Source organism: Chelonoidis abingdonii, chromosome 3 (genome assembly GCF_003597395.2).
Source record: "Chelonoidis abingdonii isolate Lonesome George chromosome 3, CheloAbing_2.0, whole genome shotgun sequence".
Classification (NCBI taxonomy): domain Eukaryota; kingdom Metazoa; phylum Chordata; order Testudines; family Testudinidae; genus Chelonoidis; species Chelonoidis abingdonii.
Window position 1 is genome coordinate 95,211,766 of NC_133771.1, and position 20,615 is coordinate 95,232,380.

The 20,615-nt window shown below is 37.4% G+C and overlaps 1 protein-coding gene across 1 annotated transcript in view; it reads right to left on the reverse strand.

Moving 5' to 3' along the window:
- Window positions 1-20,615, reverse strand: part of MAN1A1 (mannosidase alpha class 1A member 1) — a 210,266-nt gene that overhangs the window by 27,654 nt on the left and 161,997 nt on the right. The window contains exon 8 of the mRNA XM_075063907.1: window positions 16,793-16,908. Coding sequence (XP_074920008.1) covers window positions 16,793-16,908 — 116 coding nt within the window. The remainder of the gene's footprint in view (window positions 1-16,792; window positions 16,909-20,615) is intronic.

Consider the following 20,615-nt stretch of genomic DNA (forward strand, 5'->3'; position numbering starts at 1 on the left):
AAAGGCAAATGAATGCTACTGTGTAGCACTGCAGTACCGTGTCTGTCAGCAGCATCCAGGACACATACGGTGACAGTGACAAAAGGCAAAATGGGTTCCATGGTTGCCATGCTATGGCGTCTGCCAGGACAATCCAGGGGAAAAGGGCGCGAAATGATTGTCTGCCATTGCTTTCCCGGAGGAAGGAATGAGTGACGACATTTACCCAGAATCACCCGCGACACTGTTTTTGCATTGGGATCTCAACCCAGAATTCCAGTGGGCAGGGAAGACTGTGGGAACTTAGGGATAGCTACGGGATAGCTACCCACAGTGCAACGCTCCGGAAATCGACACTAGCCTTGGTAAATGGATGCACACCGCCAAATTAATGTGCTTAGTGTGGCTGCATGCACTCAACTTTATACAAAACCGGTTTATGTAAAATCAGAATAATCCCGTAGTGTAGACATACCCGAAGACTTCCTTCCATTTTTGAGGATAAAGATACAAGTCAGGGGGGTTCTCACGCTTTCCTAATGTGGATCTTATTCAAATGTAGGGTTGAAAGGGATCCTCAAGGTTCACCTCCTACCCTATACGGAGGAAAAATTATATATACCTAGATCATCTCTGGCTATTTAAAAGACTGTTCTTCAAAACCTCCAATGACAAGGATTCCACAACATCATGGGGTAACCTACTCTGGAGCTTAACTATCCTTACTTTTCCTCAAATCTAACCTAAATCTCCCATGTTGTAAATTAAGCTGATTACTTCTTGTCCTATCCTCAGTGGTCACAGAGAACAACTGATGACTGTTCTCTTTATAACAACCTCTTACACATTTGAATGCTATCAGGTCTCCTGCTCAGTCTTCTTTTCTTTAGACTAAGCCTGCCCAATTCTTTTATCTTTCTTAATAGGTCATGCTTTCTAAACCTCTTGTTTTTCTGCTCTCCTCTGGGCTCCCTCCAATTTGTTCACATCTGTCTTGAAGTGTGGTCCCCAGAGCTGGAGACAGTATTTCAGCTGAGGCCTCACCAGTGCTGAGTAGAGCAGAACAATTACCTCCCATGTCTTACATACAACACTCCTGTTAATACACCACAGAATGATACTAACTGCATCACACTGTTGACTTGTATTCAATTTGTGATTTATAACCCCCAGATCCTTTTGAGCAGTACTACTGCCTAGCCAGTTATTTCCCATTTTGTAATTGTGCTTTTGATTTTTACTTCTTTAATGTAGTACGTTGCACTTGTCTTTACTGAATTTCATCTTGTTGAATTTTAATCCTGTTCTCCGAAGTGCTAGCAACCAAGCCCAGCTTGGTGTCATCCGCAATTTATATAAGAATACTCTCCACTCCATTATCTGTCATTAATGAAAATACTGAATTGCACCAGACCCCAAACAGGACCCTGTGAGACGCCACTAGATACTTTCTCCCAGTTGGACAGATAACGACTTTTTGTATTTTCAATCACTTGTGCATCCACCTTATAGTAATTTCATCCAAACCATATTTCCCTAGTTTGCTTATGAAAATGTCATGTGGGATTGAGAGAGCACATGAGTGTGTCTCATGGACCCCTATTTTTCCCCTGATTTATCCTCTAGTTTTTATTTTCCCTCACTTTTCCCTCCTTGAACCTTCAATGTTGTTTTTCTTCTTCCAACATCCTAAATGCTCCCTCCTGGGTTCTCTCTCCTCCTTAGCCTATTTGGAATAGAGGCTGGAGCATGGATTCTGCTCCCCTTCCAATATGGCTGGCAACAGGATTATAGACATTACAGAGATTGAGTCACTAACAAGTGAATTGCATTCCAAATGCAGTGGTTGCTCTGAACGATTAAATCCATGTGTCAATGTTCTTCTTCAGGCATAAATGGATTAAGTTAAATTGGAAAAAGTCAGCCTTATTTTGGAATAAGTGTGTCCACACATGGAGTTAATCAGGAATAATTCCTGGTGCAGCCAAGTGTTAAAATATGAGCTCTTGTAGTCTCTAAATTTTAGTGATATGCTGCAGTCCCAATCCCATATAAATTAGTGTTTCACAATTTGTGGTGTGAAAAGTTCTGGCAGGGAAATCAAATCTCTAAAATGAATTAGAAAGGGATATTGGAGTGGGATAGTGGTAAAGGGAATCTTCATAGATGAAGAGTTCAGGACAGTATGAAATTCAAAATTGTCTATTGATGGCCAATATATTTTCCTTTTTATATAATATATAATTTTTTTAAAACATACATGACATTTATTTTAACTTTAACTCCATTTCAGCTAAGATTTGATCTGAGAATAATTCCAATGAGGTTTCCTCACCTGTGAATTCGGTGGTTTCACATTTCACTATGAGATAAATGTATCATTTCATTCTACCTAGTGAAATTTTCTCTACAGAAGAATGCACATACTGGGTCAGACCAAAGGTCCATCCAGCCCAGTATCCTGTCTACCGACAGTGGCCAATGCCAGGTGCCTCAGAGGCAGGGCTGGCTCCAGGCACCAGCTCAGCAAGCAGGTGCTTGGGGCAGCCAAGGGGAAGGGGCGGCACGTCGGGCCCTTTGGCGGTGGGTCCCTCTTGGAGTGAAGGACCAGCCACCGAATTGCCACTGAAGAAGAAAGTGGTGCGGTGGAGCTGATGCCAATCGTGATTGCTTTGTGTTTTTTTTTGCCGCTTGGGGAGCAAAAACCCTGGAGCTGTACCTGCTCAGAGGGAGTGAACCTAACAGGTAATGATCAAGTGATCTCTCTCCTGCCATCCATCTCCACCCTCTGACAACCAGGGGCTAGGGACACCATTCCCTACCCATCCTGGCTAATAGTCATTAATGGACTTAACCTCCATGAATTTATCCAGTTCTTTTTTAAACCCTGTTATAGTCCTAGCCTTCACAACCTCCTCAGGCAAGGTGTTCCACAGGTTGACTGTGCACTGTGTGAAGAAGAACTTCCTTTTATTTGTTTTAAACCTATTGCCCATTAATTTTAATTTCATTTGGTGGCCCCTAGTTCTTATATTATGAAACAAGTAAATAACTTTTCCTTATTCACTTTCTCCACATCACTCATGATTTTATATACCTCTATCATATCCCCTTAGTCTCCTCTTTTCCAAGCTGAAAAGTCCTAGCCTCTTTAATCTTCTCTCATATGGGACCCGTTCCAAACCCCTAATCATTTTTAGTTGCCCTTCTCTGAACCTTTTAATGCCAGTATATCTTTTTTGAGATGAGGAGACCACATCTGTATACGCAGTATTCAAGATGTGGGTGTACCATGGATTTATATAAGGGCAATAAGATATTCTCCATCTTATTCTCTATCCCTTTTTAATGATTCCTAACATCCTGTTTGCTTTTTGACTGCCGCTGCACACTGCATGGATGTCTTCAGAGAACTATCCACGATGACTCCAAGATCTTTTTCCTGATTATGTTGTAGCTAAATAGCCCCCATCATATTGTATGTATAGTTGGGTTATTTTTTTCCAATGTGCATTACTTTACATTTATCCACATTAAATTTCATTTGCCATTTTGTTGCCCCAATCACTTAGTTTTGTGAGATCTTTTTGAAGTTCTTCACAGTCTGCTTTGGTCTTAACATCTTGAGCAGTTAGTATCATCTGCAAACTTTGCCACCTCACTGTTTACCCCTTTCTCCAGATCATTTATGAATAAGTTGAATAGGATTGGTCCTAGGACTGACCCTTGGGAAAACCACTAGTTACCCCTCTCCATTCTGAAAATTTACCATTTATTCCTACCCTTTGTTCCCTGTCTTTTAACCAGTTCTCATCCATGAAAGGATCTTCCCTCTTATCCCATGACAACTTAATTTACATAAGAGCCTTTCGAGTGAGGGACCTTGTCAAAGGCTTTCTGGAAATCTAAGTACACTATGTCCACTGGATCCCCCTTGTCCACATGTTTGTTTGACCCTTCAAAGAACTCTAATAGATTAGTAAGACATGATTTCCTTTACAGAAACCATGTTGACTTTTGCCCAACAATTTATGTTTCTCTATGTGTCTGACAATTTTATTCTTTACTATTGTTTCAACTAATTTGCCTGGTACTGACGTTAGACTTACCAGTCTGTAATTGCCGGGATCACCTCTAGAGCCCTTTTAAATATTGGTGTTACATTAGCTATCTTCCAGTCATTGGGTACAGAAGCTGATTTAAAGGACAGGTTACAAACCATAGTTTAATAGTTCTGCAACTTCACATTTGAGTTCTTTCAGAACTCTTGGGTGAATGCCATCTGGTCCCGGTGACTTGTTACTGTTAAGTTTATCAATTAATTCCAAAACCTCCTCTAGTGACACTTCAATCTGTGACAGTTCCTCAGATTTGTCACCTACAAAGGATGGCTCAGGTTGGGAATCTCCCTAACATCCTCAGCCATGAAGACTGAAGCAAAGAATTCATTTAGTTTCTCCGCAATGACTTTATCGTCTTTAAGTGCTCCTTTTGTATCTCAATCATCCAGGGGCCCCACTGGTTGTTTAGCAGGCTTCCTGCTTCTTGATGTACTTAAAAAACATTTTGTTATTACCTTTTGAGTTTTTGGCTAGCTGTTCTTCAAAATGGCTAAAGCCTCCTTTTTGGGCTTTTCTTATTACATTTTTACACTTAATTTGGCAGTGTTTATGCTGTCCTTTTTACCTCACTAGGATTTGACTTCCACTTTTTAAAAGATGCCTTTTTATCTCTCACTGCTTCTTTTACATGGTTGTAAGCCACCACAGTGGCTCTTTTTTAGTTCTTTTACTGTGTTTTTTAATTTGGGGTATACATTTAAGTTGGGCCTCTATTATGGTGTCTTTTTGAAAAGTGTCCATGCAGCTTGCAGGGATTTCACTCTAGTCACTGTACCTTTTAATTTCTGTTTAACTAACCTCCTCATTTTTGCATAGTTCCCCTTTCTGAAATTAAATGCCACAGTGTTGGGCTGTTGAGGTGTTCTTCCCACACAGGAATGTTAAATGTTGTTATATTATGGTCACTATTTCCAAGCGGTTCCTGTTATAGTTACCTCTTGGACCAGATCCTGCACTCAGGACTAAATCGAGAATTGCCTCTCCCCTTGGGTTCCTGTACCAGCTGCTCCAAGAAGCCAGTCATTTTAAAGTATCGAGAAATTTTGTCTCTGCATTTCGTCCTGAGGTGACATGTTACCCCAGTCAATATGGGAATAACTGAAATCCCCCATTATTACTGAGATCTTTATTTTGATAGCCTCTCTAATTTCCCTTAGCATTTCATCAACACTATCACTCTCCTGGTCAGGTGGTCGATAATAGATTCCTACTGTTATATTCTTATTAGAGCATGAAATTACTATCCATAGAGATTCTATGGAACATGTGGATTCATTTAAGATTTTTACTTCATTTGATTCTACATTTTCTTACATTTCCTCCCCCCGCACAACCTGTTCTGTCCTTCCGATATATTTTGTACCCTGGAATGATTGTGTCCCATTGATTGTCCTACGCCACCAGGTTTCTGTGATGCCTATTATATCAATATCCTCCTTTAACATGAGGCACTCTAGTTCACCCATCTTATTATTTAGATTTCTAGCATTTGTGTATAAGCACTTTAAAAACTTGTCACTGTATCCATCTGCCCTGTTCTGATATGTCAAATTCTTTTTTATGTGAATGTTTCTCATCTAATCTGGCCCATACTTTATCCTCTTCCATCCTCTTCTCCTGACTTGAACCTAGAGAATCTCTATCAATAGACTCTCCTCTAGAGAAGTCTCTGTCTGATCCATGTGCTCCGCTGCAGCAATTGGCTTTCCCCCATCTCTTAGTTTAAAATCTGCTACATGAACCAATTTACAGCATCTGCAAGGAATCAAAAAACTAGAAGAGGTGGTGTTTGATTAGACGAAAATACATTACTGATGGATAATTGTTTGGAACTGGTACAGTTTTCCTTCGCAGTAAATAGAAATGCATTTGAGAGAATGGGGGCGAGAGTGCAATTAGCACTCTATCAAGACAGCTAGAAGAGAGGGTGCAATCCAAGAGGTTGCAGGAAGGAAGTGGCTGGAGCGTATCATCCTAAAGGGAACAACAGCAGATGCTACCTGGGAGCAGTTTAAAAACAAAATGACAACTAGTGATAGAAAGAGGAAGAGAAGGAAAAAAGGAATGTTGCGGGCTAGAAGGTAGCTTAGGGGAATCCCCACTGCCTGTTCTTTCAACCCTCTCCTCCCCTGTACATGGGTTTAACTTTTTGGAGAGAAGGGGAGGGAGTCCTTCATTTTCAAATTATTCGAGAAAGATGAATAATTTGTCTACAACAACAATGTACAGATGGGTGTAGACTTTGTTTTGACTTCACCAGAGGGCTTAAGTGAACAGTGAAAGACTAATGATGACAGATATAAATCTACTTATATTTATACAGCTTGTGATAGAGACTTGTTAAAAGTATGCCCACATGTAGTAAGATGGTACAAAAACATGCTTATCTATGTGATAAAGGAACAGGTCTGTTAGTAAAAAAAAAAAATTTTTTTGTACATCATAAAATCCTCTTCATTGAGTTGATGTGGTGCAATAGTTTTTGAAAAGAAACAGATTAATAGTAGGACTGTCAATTAATCGCATTTAACTCATACGGTTAAAAAATTAATTGTGATTGATCGCAGTTCTAATCGCACTGTTAAACAATAGGATACCAATTGAAATGTATTAAATATTTTTGGATGTTTTCTACATTTTCAAATATATTGATTTCAATTACAACACAAAATGCAAAGTGTACAGTGCTCATATATTACTTTTGATTACAAATATTTGCACTATAAAAATGACAAAAAAAGAAATAGTATTTTTCAATTCAATTCATCTCATACTAGTAGTATTGTAGTGCAATCTCTTTAGCGTGAAAGTGCAAGTTACAAATGCAGATTTTTTTTGTTACATAACTGTACTCAACAAAATAATGTAAAACTTTATAGACTACAAGTCCATTCAATTCTACTTCTTGTTCAGCCAATCGCAAAGACAAACAAGTTTACATTTACAGGAGATAATGCTGCCTGCTTCTTATTTTCAATGTCACCTGAAAGTGAGCTCAGGTGTTCACATAGCACTTTTGTAGCCAGCATTGCAAGGTTTTACATGACAGATATGCTAAACATTCGTATGCCCCTTCATACTTCGGCCACTGTTCCAGAGACATGCTTCCATATTGATGATGTTAAAAAAATAATGTGTTAAATAATTTGTGACTGAAATCCTTAGCGGAGTATTTTATGTCTCCTTCTCTGTTTTACCCACATTCTGCCATTTATTTCATGTTATAGCAGTCTTGGATGATGGAGTCTAAATTGGCTGTTATCATTCAAGACAGAGATCTTGGAGTCATCGTGGATAGTTCTCTGAAAACATCCACTCAATGTGCAGCAGCAGTCAAAAAAGGAAACAGAATGTTTGGAATCATTAAGGGATAGATAATAAGACAGAAAATATCATATTGCCTCTAAATAAATCCATGATATGCCCACAGTTTGAATATGGTGTGTAGATGTGGTCGTCCCATCTCAAAAAAGATGTTTCTGGAATTGGAAAAGGTTCAAAAAAGTGCAACAAAAATTATTAGGGGTATGGAATGGCTGCTATATGAGGAGAGATTAATAAAACAATAAAAATTGTTTGTATCAGCCTGGAAAAGAGATGACTAAGGGGGGGATATGATAGAGATCTATAAAATCAAGACTGCTGTGGAGAAAGTAAATAAGCAAGTGTTCTCATAACACAAGAACTAGGGGTCACCAAATGAAATTAACAGGTAGCAGGTTTAAAAACAAACAAAAGGAAGTAGTTTTCCCACAATGCACAGTCAAACTGTGGAACTCTTTGCCAGAGAATGCCGTGAAGGCCAAAACTATAACAGGGTTCAAAAAAGAACTGGATAAGTTCATGGAGGACAGGTCCACCAATGGTTATTAGCCAGGATGAACGGGGATGGTGTCCCTAGCCTCTGTTTGCCAGAAGCTGAGAACAGGTGACAGGGGATGGACCAGTTGATGATTACCTGTTCTGTTCATTCCCTTTGGGGCACCTGGCATTGGCCACTGTTGGAAGACAGGATACTGGGCTAAATGGACCTTTGGTCTGACCCGGTATGGCTGTCCTTATGTTCTTATGACACAGCACATGTTGTTCATTTTAAGAATAGTTTCACTGCAGATTTGACAAAATGCAAAGAAGGTATCAATGTAAAATTTCTAAAGATAGCTACAATACTAAACCGAAGGTTTAAGAATCTGAAGTGCCTTCTAAAATTTGAGAGGCATGAGGTGTGGAACATAATTCCAGAAGTCTTAAAAGAGCAACACTCCGATGTGGAAACTACAGAACCCGAACCACTAAAATAGAAAATCAACCTTCTGCTGGTGGCATGAGACTCAGACTGACAGAACAAGGAGTAATGGTCTCAAATTGCAATAGGGGATGTTTAAGTTGGATATTAGGAAAAAAAACTTTTTCACTAGGAGGGTGGTGAAGCACTGGAATGGGTTACCTAGGGAGGTGGTGGAATGTCCTTCCTTAGAGATTTTTAAGGTTAGGCTTGACAAAGCCCTGGCTGGGATGATTTAGTTGGGAATTAGTCCTACTTTGAGCAGGGGGTTGGACTAGATGACCTCCTGAGGTCCCTTCCAACCCTGATATTCTAAGATTCTATGAAAATAAATATGTGCTGTGTCGCATTGCTTTGGATCGTTATCGAACAGAGCTCATAATCAGCAAGGAGATGTCCTCTAGAATGGTGGTTGAGGCATGAAAGGACATATGAATCTTTAGCATATCTGGCACATAAATATCTTGCGAGGCCAGCTACAACAGTGCCCATGTGAACACCCATTCTCATTTTCAGGTGACATTGTAAACAAGAAGTAGGCAGCATTATCTCCTGCAAATGTAAACAAACTTGTTTGTCTTAGCGATTGGCTGAACAAGAAATAGGACTGAGTGGACTAGTCAGCTCTAAGGTTTTACATTGTTTTGTTTTTGAATGCAGTTATTTTTTGTACATAATTTTACATTTGTAAGTTCAACTTTCATGATAAAGAGATTGCATTACAGTACTTGTATTAAGAGAATTGAAAAATACTATCTCTTGTTTTTTACAGTGCAAATATTTGTAATAAAAAACATATAAAGTGAGCACTGTACACTTTGTATTCTGTGTTGTAATTGAAATCAGTATATTTGAAAATGTACAAAACATCCAAAATATTTAAATAAATGGCATTTTATTATTTAACAGCACGATTACTTGTGATTAATTTTTTAAATTGCATTATTAATCTTTTAAACGCTTGACAGCCCTAATAGTAATTTTTTCACTGTTCTTCATAAATGAAAGTATATCTGTCAGCATAAACTGAAGAATAAGATCTCCTTCAGAATCTTAGAATGAACTGTCTTTTTTCAAAATGGCCACCATTTCCTAATGGTCTCAATAGGACTGAGGTCAAAAACTGTGCCATTGCCTCCTTTTGTTCCTGATGGAAGTGTAGCCTTCCTTTCCTCAGGGAATGTCTCCATGCTGTCAGGATGCAGAGAGGAGGAACTGCTGGGAGACACGAAGGGCGATGATGACCACGTCTGCTAAGAGCAGCCTGTGGCATCTATTCCATTGCCAATAACAGGAGATGGCAACCATTTTGAAAGAAGGCAATTCTTTGATTGTTTTTCTGATAGAGAATATATTTATGTGCCAATCTTACTGAAGAATGAAGTTTAGTTGTAAACAATAATGGGAAAAAGTGACCTTTAACACTAAAAAAGCAATTAAAATGTAGTCTACATACAAGATTTCAATGAGTTAGCTCTATGGAAAACTTGAAGAATACGCATTATTAAGGTAATTTTTCGGGGTGGGAGAAGAAAGATGTCAAGAAGGGTACTAAACTTCTTAAAGGACCAATTTAAACATTAATTTTAACACAAACTAATGCATTCACTTGGGAATTCTCAAGAAAATGTTTTGTGCATGAGTGCTGTAATTTTGGGAAGGATATGTTGTATTCTTCTTACCTAGCAGAGCAGTTTAATTCCTACTTTACATGCAAAACTCAACTCATCCTTACCTATGGAGATGCAACTGGCAGCTCCATATGGTAAGAACAACTGTCTATGCCAAGCATGGAATAAAAGTTCCAGTTTTTTGAACTCAAGTAGAAAGTTAAATATTTGATTAACAAAAAGTAATTACATCAGATCCTAGACTAATCATCTACCAACTTTCTTTGAAATCTATGCACGTAACATACCTGAGACATTAGGATTTTTTTTGTATAGCAAATATATACCACAATACTTCCGGAAAAGGGTTGACACTTACTGCTTCTGGACCTATACCGTGCACCATATGACAAACTTTAGTTTGATGCGAAATGTGAATTTTTATAGCAGTTATATAGGTGTTTATAACAGAAGTGCTCACAAGCCTCTAAAAGGTAATGCATAATCATAATAGATAATGAACAAAGTGATATGTGCAGAAGCCTTTTATGCTTGCTTGGGAAAAATGACATTTTATTCACCTATATAAATAAATAAATTCACCTATATTCTTCAGTACAGCCCTTGTAGCTGGCCGCCAGAGAACTTCCATCAGGTAAGTTTATTAGCACCCTGGATAAAATTATTAGTGGAATGATAGGACAAACATCATCTTCAGAGAGTAAAGTTATACTATGTATTTTGTAAAGGGCTATTTCACAATAAAAGTACATTGATACACCTTTTGCTCAATTAATCTTTGGGAGAGAATTAGTTGCGTCTATCTGGTGCATTATCACCTGCTGCTGACTGATCTATGGTATATTAACTGCTTTGTCCTCGACACAAGATGTCCCTGCAACCCTCTATTATCCCGGTAGAAGGAAAATCCGAAAGGAATAACTTTCAGTTGGGGGAAAATAATGAACCCATCACTAGAAGGGTGAGTTATCATTACACCTTACATTGTGACTAGAGAGGTTCTACACAAATGCAGCTAGACAAACAGCAGAAATGACACTGGATAGCTTAGTAAAAACTAATGTGTATTTTCTTTACTAAAATTTCTACAGATTTCAACTGTCTCTCTACTATAATGTGTCTTGTCACAGATGTTTAACATTTTGCTTTGGCATCTCCCCATTTTTTCAAAGTTATGAAGCATAAAAGGCAGTTGGTTGATTGTCAGCATAAGAATCTGTATAATCAGAATATACTGCAACACTTAAGACATCTTAGATCCTAGGGGAATATGAGAAATTCCTACTCTAATTGCAACACTAACTTGCCTAATTCAGTTTGAATCACTTAACTCAGGATTTAACTCCTGTGTACAGAATATGTGTGGCTTGGATAGAGGAGAAGAGGGAAACCTTTCTAGATTGCAGTAGTGCCACCCTCAAACATTCAAAAATCACCAGTCAGACGGTGAAAATCATGAGCTTGGCTTAAAAATCATTTAAGTTAAAAAATGGTATTCTTCAATATTTGCCTTCTGGTTTTGTGAAATTTTTGGGTGCACCTGAGTTGCACTTCCACAACCATGAAGACAAGAAACATACCTTGTTCTTCTAAATTAAGCTGACATTGTCACCTAATTGCTTGTCTTTGGTAGCTGGGGTTTAAAGTAAACAACCAAATATTGTCAGAGTTGGCAACACTCTGAATAATATAGTTCTAGCCCAACTTGCGGAGCAATTTTGTTTGTAGACAACTGCTTGTCCTCAAGATTCCTGTAGTAATGACCTCAGCTAGTCATCATAAATTTATGTTCTATAAACAACATACATTGGGGACATTTTTTTTTTCCTGAAATAAGGGTCAGAACAATTTCCAAGAGATTTCGCTTATTGAATTTTCTCAGTATTTTGTCAATATCCTCAAATTGTACATACAAGTTGTCGGTTACAACTCTATAGCTTGTTGGAACAAATGTCCCTTTTGAACCTATGGCTAAAACCTCTCTGGTATTTTCAGAGATGACGAGTGTTTCGGTGACTATTCAAATTCACAATCCAGAAAAATGATAATCTTATTAAGTACTTTATACTGCTGAAAGCACAAGAAATGACTTAACTGTGAATAAATGATTCATGATAAAAAAATCTGGTTGCATGCAGCACCCTTTAGTCACAAAACCTTCTGTAAGCACTTAGACAGACAGGGTCCCCTCAGCCTATTATGGAAGTATTTCTGATGTAATCTAAGGGAAGAATTAATCCTGTTAGATGGAGACTCAGGTATAGTCACCTTGTATTTCTGCACAATATAACTGTACTGTATTTAGCTACGTGCAGAATATTGCTGTGATAGACTTTTAAACATCAAAGCTGGTCAAATGTAGTATATTAACTAAAGGTATGTGTGTGTGGTTGCTCACAGTCACTCATCACTGTTTCAGGCACTACTCCCTGATTGTCTGTGAAAGTTCCATGCACTACCTACTACGGGTCTGCATTCATTAACCAGTCGGTTGGGTCACTCAGGCTTATGCTAGGACTGGACATATCGTGATGCTGTACAGGTCTGTTTATTCTTTTTCATATGGAGACAAATTTTGTCATGTTAATTCGATGCAAAGTGGGCTTTATCAAGATGTAATACAAGGCAAATTCAGGCACATTTCTGGACTCAGACTCCCAAATGATGTTTAGGCCAGGGTGCAAGGGGTGTGATGGGTCTTCACCCTGCTCTGTGATGATTATCCAAAGACTTTGTAGGATTTTCCCATGGTTTCTCTCTCTATATGTTGGAACTGCATAGGCTACCCAGGAGTAGTGCTGTAATACCCTCTGCGCTATGACCATACAGAGAAATAAGGCTACTGGAGTAGGATCCCTCTATTTTGTAAACAATCAAAAATGAATGTCTTACCACTTTTAAGGTAAGCAGTAGGAAGGGATGGTTGTCCTTCTGTGCCCCACTGACAGTGTTCTTTGGCCTGACTGTCTCCACTTCCAAACAAGAGCTGTTTTAGAACTGTTTGTCAGGAGGTCTCTCTTTTGCTGCAGCTCCTTTAAGGTAGACTCCCCAGGCTGCTTGGCCATCAGCTAGGGGATTACATGTTCCATCCTGCACAATCAGGGAGGTACTTTACCACCTTCTCAGCCTCATTTTCCAGGCCCTAAATGGGGTGATGGAATTAATTTTGTCCTAAAGGAAGATGATTGGTTTAGGCAGCCATAGATTCCAGTAGCTCTGTATAGTTCTGGCAGGCTCCATGTTCTCCATGTTGCAGAGACCCCAGAATGGAAGATTCTTTTTTTTTTTTTTTTTAATCTCCTATGTAATAAATGATGCTAGGACCAATATTCTCACTGAACTACTTGATGGTCCTCTAGAAAGCAACTGCAGCAATCCTAAAACAGACTAGTTATTCTATTGCATGTGTGTGTAGCTTGATATTTTAGCTCATGAATAATTAAATATGAGAAGTAAAAAAATATTTTGTGGATTCTTTATTCTTGGGCATTATTATCAATGAGTTATTAGCTCTTTAAAATTTAGTCTTCTTACCTCCACAATCACCTGAAACATGGGGATTACTTAAAGTATAATGCTTCCTTTTAATGGGGGAAAACAGGGCTACATTTGGTTATTTATTCATTGTCTCATACACATAAATTCCAGTTTTAGGCATCTCTCTAAAGATTGCTTTATTAATACTTTATAAGATTATGTTCTGGTAATTGAAATGAGGATACCTCTATTCTTTTTTGCCCATCAGAAACCAACTAAATTTTAAACAGTGTCAACCACAAAAATTATAATTTAATAATGACGGCCAGAAGCAGCTCAGTTTAAAAATATAGATTTTCAGTATAGTTATTGCTTTTCATGATGGCCATAAGAAAACAATCTGCAAGGACATTATCACATTTTTAAAGAAACGCGCTTGGATAGAAGAAAAATAAGATTTCAGCAAAATACTTCTTTCTAAACAAACTCCAAATTAATGAATTTTCCACATAAAACTAAATTCCACCATGTTATAGACATCTACCTTTTTAGTTACTGGGCAGTATAAAATAACAAATTAGGCATTAAATCTTGCACCAGCACTATTGCGTTTTTGATGGGGATGAGTAGTACTGGCAGATGGGAATACAGTGGATAATTACACAGGTCCCTGTGACTGCTTTAGGTTAGTTTCACATACCCTGAAAGCATTGGGGAAAATTAATCCCACCGTATATGAAGTAGATTCATAATGCTTTTAGTGTAGGTCAGTGGAAAGAAAAAGGGGTCAGTACTTACAAAAGCATAACACCACCACACATAAGGATGTCATTCTACCAGCAACGTTATAACATGTAGAAGTCTAGCACATGTTTCATGATCACTGGATACTAATAACCTTGCCAACTGCCACTGGTCTCTAATTCTGCTGGCTGGTAATGCTGGATGACAATCAAAGAGCTATTTATGCCTAAAATACACCTTAGATATAAACATGATAATAAGCATATTAATAATAGAATGAGAGGTCAAACAGCCATGCTAATGTTAGATTTAACGACAGCTCTTGATCATGAGGTGCTGCTTGCCAACTTAAATGTCTAGCAAGGAAGAGCTAGATCAGCTTTTTTCCTTGAACACATCCCAAGGGGTCACGATGGGCATCATCTCCTCTTTGTTCAGAGTTCTCATGTGCAGAGGTGTGCACAGTTCAGTCTTGTCCCCTCTCTTCGGGCTTGTATACAGAGGAAAGTTATACCAGTGTTGGAATATAGACCTACCTTAGAGATAGGTGAACTATGGTTTTCAATTGGGTTGTGATAATAGCATGAGAAATAGGCCCAAATCATGTGACCACAAAGAATGAAATTATGAGAAAGAGTTGCGTTAAACTTGTAGTGTTTTCTTATTTACGATTTGGTCTGAAGTAACTGAAATAAGACATGGTTAATTGGGGATCAAGTACAGTAAATAATTGGCTACATGTGTTAATTTAATGTATTACAAAAAAAGGACTTCACTCAGAACTAATAATTAGCTATGACATCACTTGTTTATTATAGGGTATAAAAAGCAAACTCTTAAAGGGCTCATTGTTAATACCTGCCTGACCAAGTTGAAGATGACCAATATGAGCCTAAGCACCCTGGATCAGCCCTTTTGTAAGTATTTTAATTAAACACATATAAATATTTTGTTACTGTTTGGACATAGTAAAATGCTTATTATTTAAGCTTTTAAGACATGCTTAGAGCAATTGTAGAAATGCCATGTGACCTTTAGATTTAATAAAGGAATTTATGGTTAAATCGGTGTCATGGTAGTATTCTATATTAATGATGATAATTCCAAAAACTAGTAAAAGTTAAGGTGTGACTTTAAACCAACATAGTTATACTGTCAAGTATCAGAGGGGTACCCGTGTTAGTCTGGATCTGTAAAAGCAACAGAGAATCCTGTGGCACCTTATAGACTAACAGACGTTTTGGAGCATGAGCTTTCGTGGGCGAACGCCCACTTCGTCAGATGCAGTGTGTATAATACACACTGTTTCAACCCATCAACCCACCCTTACTCTGGTGTAAGAAGGCATTTTTTTCAGTGTAGCTTATGTCACTTTGGAACCGGATTAAACTAAACCAAATAAAGATACTTTTGTACCAGAACAAGTGTGACCACACAGGGGGGTTATACTTATATAACTACATCAGTTTAACCAAACTGGTATAATTAAATTGGTATAACTGGTCACACTTTCCTGTGTAGACAAGCTTTCTTCAGCACTTACGTAAGGCATGGGTAGACTGAAGGATGCTGTAAGTTACAGGATCATTACTATGCTAACAAATAGCTCTGCCTACCATCTAGCACAGATAACTTTGACTCCCCTTTGTTACATTATCTGAGGCAAATATACACCTAGATGAAAAACAGTTGGCTCATGCTCAGTTCAGAAAAAATTGAGGTGAAATAGGCAAAAGGAAGCCTACCAAAAGACTACAAGGATCTGAACTTGTGGCCTTAATAAAGGCAGCTTGCTCTCCTATTTTCATCCAGGAGGTGAGCAGCCTCTGGACCTTTCATTGGTGGCCAGAATGTATTCTTCCCCATCGATCTTTTGTATCAGTGCAATGTATTCTGCATTTGGGGGTGACTATGCAGTTTTTATTTTTGGAAAAACTTTTTTCCATCACAGTTCAATTCAAGCAGTTTGTCACTTCACAAAAGCTGAAAAATGAATATATGATGTAACTAATGTGCTTATGCAACACTAATGCAGTACTGTAATTTCACCGATAATTATGCACAGACTGATTATAGACTATATACACTATTATGCCCACATTCAAAATACTCTAGCAGTTTAAGTAATATGTTTTGGGAATTAAAAACACATAGTAGAGGGATTTCCTATATCATGAACATAAGAAAAGGGACAGAAAAGCATCTAATTTATGTTACTGTGAGGAAAATTGGAATCCTAGTTGGCACTGCTTGTAGATAAAGCTTTCTTTAAAAAAATTACACACTCATGCACATTTTATACACATTTTTAAGTATTAGATACTATTTTTATAACCTGAATTGAAATAATTTCAGTTCAGTTTTAGATTCCTACACAGCTTTTGCACTGTTCTAAGATTTACATCTGATAAAGTCTTATAAAACAACTAGTTTTAAAAAAAATTATTCATTGTGGTAGCAAAGGCATAAATCTCACATTCTCCCCAGAGCCTGTTTCTTTAGGAACATTATAGATTAGATTATTATGGCAAGAAAGATTTAAATATCTCATTTACCTGAACAGCATCATAATACATTTTCTTGCCTTCTTCATCTGTCTTGTCTGACATCAACCATGCCTTGATCAAATACTCATAAAAGCTATCTCCAAGTCCTCCAACAGAGACATGATCTGGAAAGGGAGAAAGAGGATTCAGCAATTCCATCTTGAATTTGAGCACTGAAACACAATTACAGTTTGAAACTGTGATAGATTAACAAATTTCAGTATACCTCCCCATAACAATTATGTAATATATATAGCCCAAAACCTCAGAAAAATACTTAATTATTTTATAGCAGAAAATATTTTTATAATACATGGTTAGTTTTTCTGCATGTATGATGACCTATAACAGGGTGGGAGGAGGCAGCATTATTATTTACATAGCGTCATTGGAGTACATGGTACTTGACAGAAATGAAAAACGTCTACGTCTCTGCACTAAGTGCTTATAATCTAAGATAGACAAAAGATATGCAACTAAAATATATTGTAACATTTTTTAAAAAACAGAAAAAGTTGGTAAAAAACCCACTCCCAATATCACAAAAGCATTCTGTATTCTGCTAGGATTAACAGTTAATTATTCTAAACTGAAATTTTTACAAGCATCTAAGTGAGTTAGGAGCACAGGTCCCATTGATTTTCAGTAGGATTTCTGTTGCTAAGTCAGTTCAGCACATTTGAAGATTGCCCCTGTAGTGTTTAAAAAATTAGCTATTCAAAAAAAAAATTATAACTTTGAACTTCAGGCATTTCTAAAAACTATGTTGAACATTCTTGTGGTGGCCCTTAAAAATGTGCCAACTTAATCCTATATATGTATAGGATATATTTTCACAGATTTGGGGACTGAGGCACACACACACACAGACTCTCTCTCTCTCTCTCAAGGTTACCTCAGCACCTGCAAAGTTCCTTTGTATTGCCCCAGACCTACTGCAGAAAATGCCTTGATAATGCAAATACCATGGGTGTTCAAAAGCCAATATTTAGGATTTGAGGATTTTGTTGTGACTAACTTTACTTACATGAGTTAGTCCTTTTGAAGGAAATGGGGCTTTTCAAGTGAATAAAGTTTTGATTATGCAGTTTTGAATGATGAATTATCAGAATTATGAAGAGCTTTTTAAAAAAAATTAGATCTTTTAAATTTTGAAGAGCATATACCATGTAATTATCATTCATGATCCAAAAGGAAAAAAAAGTCTTCTTCAAAAAAACCTAGAGCAGTTTTCCTATGATGGAGGGCTGATCACTGAACAGTAGCATTTAAATGACCTTTACAGTTTCCTAAATAAAATTACCATAGAAACCCCTGACATTTGCAAACTAAATAGCACAAGCATAATCTCATCAATAATAAGTCTTATTATTATATACATTATTGCAGGAGACAAATCCAATTGGTGTATGCTGCAGCAAAGCACTGTAAGGTTACTGTCAAAACAACAAGGACTAAACGAATTTACAAGAACAATGGCAGTGAACCAACAACGTCCTTCAGAGTTACAGCATTGAAACACTAACATTCAGAAGCTGTTTTATTCTTCCCCGGCTGATGCTGAATACTTCTATGTTGTGGCAATTAGTTTTTTGTTGTAATCAACAGGCACTGAAAAATAATCTCAAATAAAACATCTTTTTATGACTTAAGTCCTTGTTGTCTTCCACTGTGAAAAATCCGTGCTTGCAAACAAAAAGCAATTGAATTGGAATAGAGGAAACAAATGTAGACTTTATTTTATTTGTTGCTTTTTCAACATGCCATGGATCGACCTGCATCAACACTTGTGTTCGTGGTTTGTATGGACAAGAAGCTAATTTCCATACACAAATTACATGCCTTTGGTAAAGGAAGATGGCTTTATAAATTACAAACTCTCGGACATGTACCAGGGATTCGATTTGATACAAAAGAGAAGTTTTTGAGGCACTATTATATAAACATAAGAAAGGTCAAAAGCCTAGATATCAGAATTAGAATTTGATTCACTTTTAAAAAAGGACAAATTAGAGAGACACAATGGCAGCTTTTAAACTGGATGAGAGTAAAGGCTTTCCTACCATGTGAGGCATTGCAATATTAGGTAAGTTTATTGCCAGACTAGTGAGGTTTTAGCTTAGTCATATTTCTTATTCATTTCATGACCTCTCTTTCGGTACCTATGGCAGTAAATATTATTATTGTTTTAGTCAATGGCAATTGTGTTTGAAGATCTATTCAGGGCAGTTGCTAGCTGACATATCTTAATAAAACAGAGTTTTTGTGGCTGATAAAGGGGACAGGCAGAGGAGTAGGCAACTATAATTGCCTAAGCACAGGGTCACAGTCACGGAGAAGGCCTTCCTATCCAACAGTGCCCACCGTCTTAAAACATACATAGAGATATATAGATGTATCCATGTTTTTTGCATGCACGTGTGTCTTTCTCTCTAAGATTTAAAAAGCCTTGCTAAATCAACATGGGTATGAAGTTACAAAAGGCTGTTGTTACCCGTGCCTATGCTTTATAACAGTGGTTTTCTACCTTTTTTCATTTGTGGACTCCTAAAAATGTTCAAGTGGATTTGTGGACTCCTTTGAAAAACTTAGAAATAGTCTGTGGACCACAGGTTGAAAACTACTGTTTTATAACACTGTTGATTAAAAGAAGTACAAAATGGAGTCAGAGGAATGTTATAAACTGAGTTTGTTCAGGCTAAAGCCTGGTGGCAAAAAGACTTCCAAGAACTCTTATGAATTTACAAACTGGCATAACAATTGACTGGAAATTTATTAAAATGGAGAGATATTCCTACATTTAGGGCTTTTTTAAAAAAAAAATTAAAGACAGATCTAAGAGTACCATTTAGGTCCTCAAATCTTGGGATTCCATTATTCAATAAAACAGTCACTTCCTTTGCCTTTGGGGACAACTCTCCAATATACCCAGGCTGCAAACAGAACAGTGAGGATTCCTTACGTCCCCTCCCATTGTGTCTTGTTAAACCGACTGCATGCATGGCAAGCTCTGAAATTAATGGAGCCGTCTGATATAGTCAACATGACAGGACAAGACAGAATAAGCAACCTGTTCACCTGTTTAAAGAAAAAAAAGTGAAAGGATGAAAGACTAACTTAGTGTTGTGCTAGACTGAAAAAGTAAGTTGGTGTCTAGAGAATAAAACCTATATGTTCATACTGATTTAAATGATTTTTCCTACCTGTCTTTTCTTTTGTCCTCTACTATGCATGTAGATCTTTTATTTAAAAAGCAAAAAACATGAACAAATATAAGGAAGTCAGTATTAAATAGTTTCTTCAAAAACTGGTATTTAAAATCAGCAGGAGACTTTCTACAATATGTCATTCCCTCTAAAATACTTTACTCAACATGTTTAAAAAGAACAACTTTCCCAAAACAATTATTTTTCTTTTATATTCTAAGGCCTAGTTCCGCAGAGGAACTTAGGTGCTGCAATGCCTAATTTTTAGGTACCTTGAAAATCACTAGAATCCACAAAGCCTGGGTTAGGCATCAAGCCTCTCTATACGATGAATGAAGAGAGATAGGCACTTAAAAATGGGATCTACATAAGCCAGCATACTAGGTGGGTAGCTGCGTAATTTAGCCAATGGAAGCTGTTACACTTTAGATAAATAATTAAAGATTCACTGGAGCAGAGGGACTGGACCCTGGGTCTCCCACCTCCAGGTGAGTCTCTAACTACCAGGATATACAGTTGTCATAAATAGATAGCTAAGGGTTAATGTTTCTTTCACCTGTAAAGGGTTAACAAAGAGAACCAAACACCTGACCAGAGGACCAATCAGGAAACCGGATTTTTCAAAG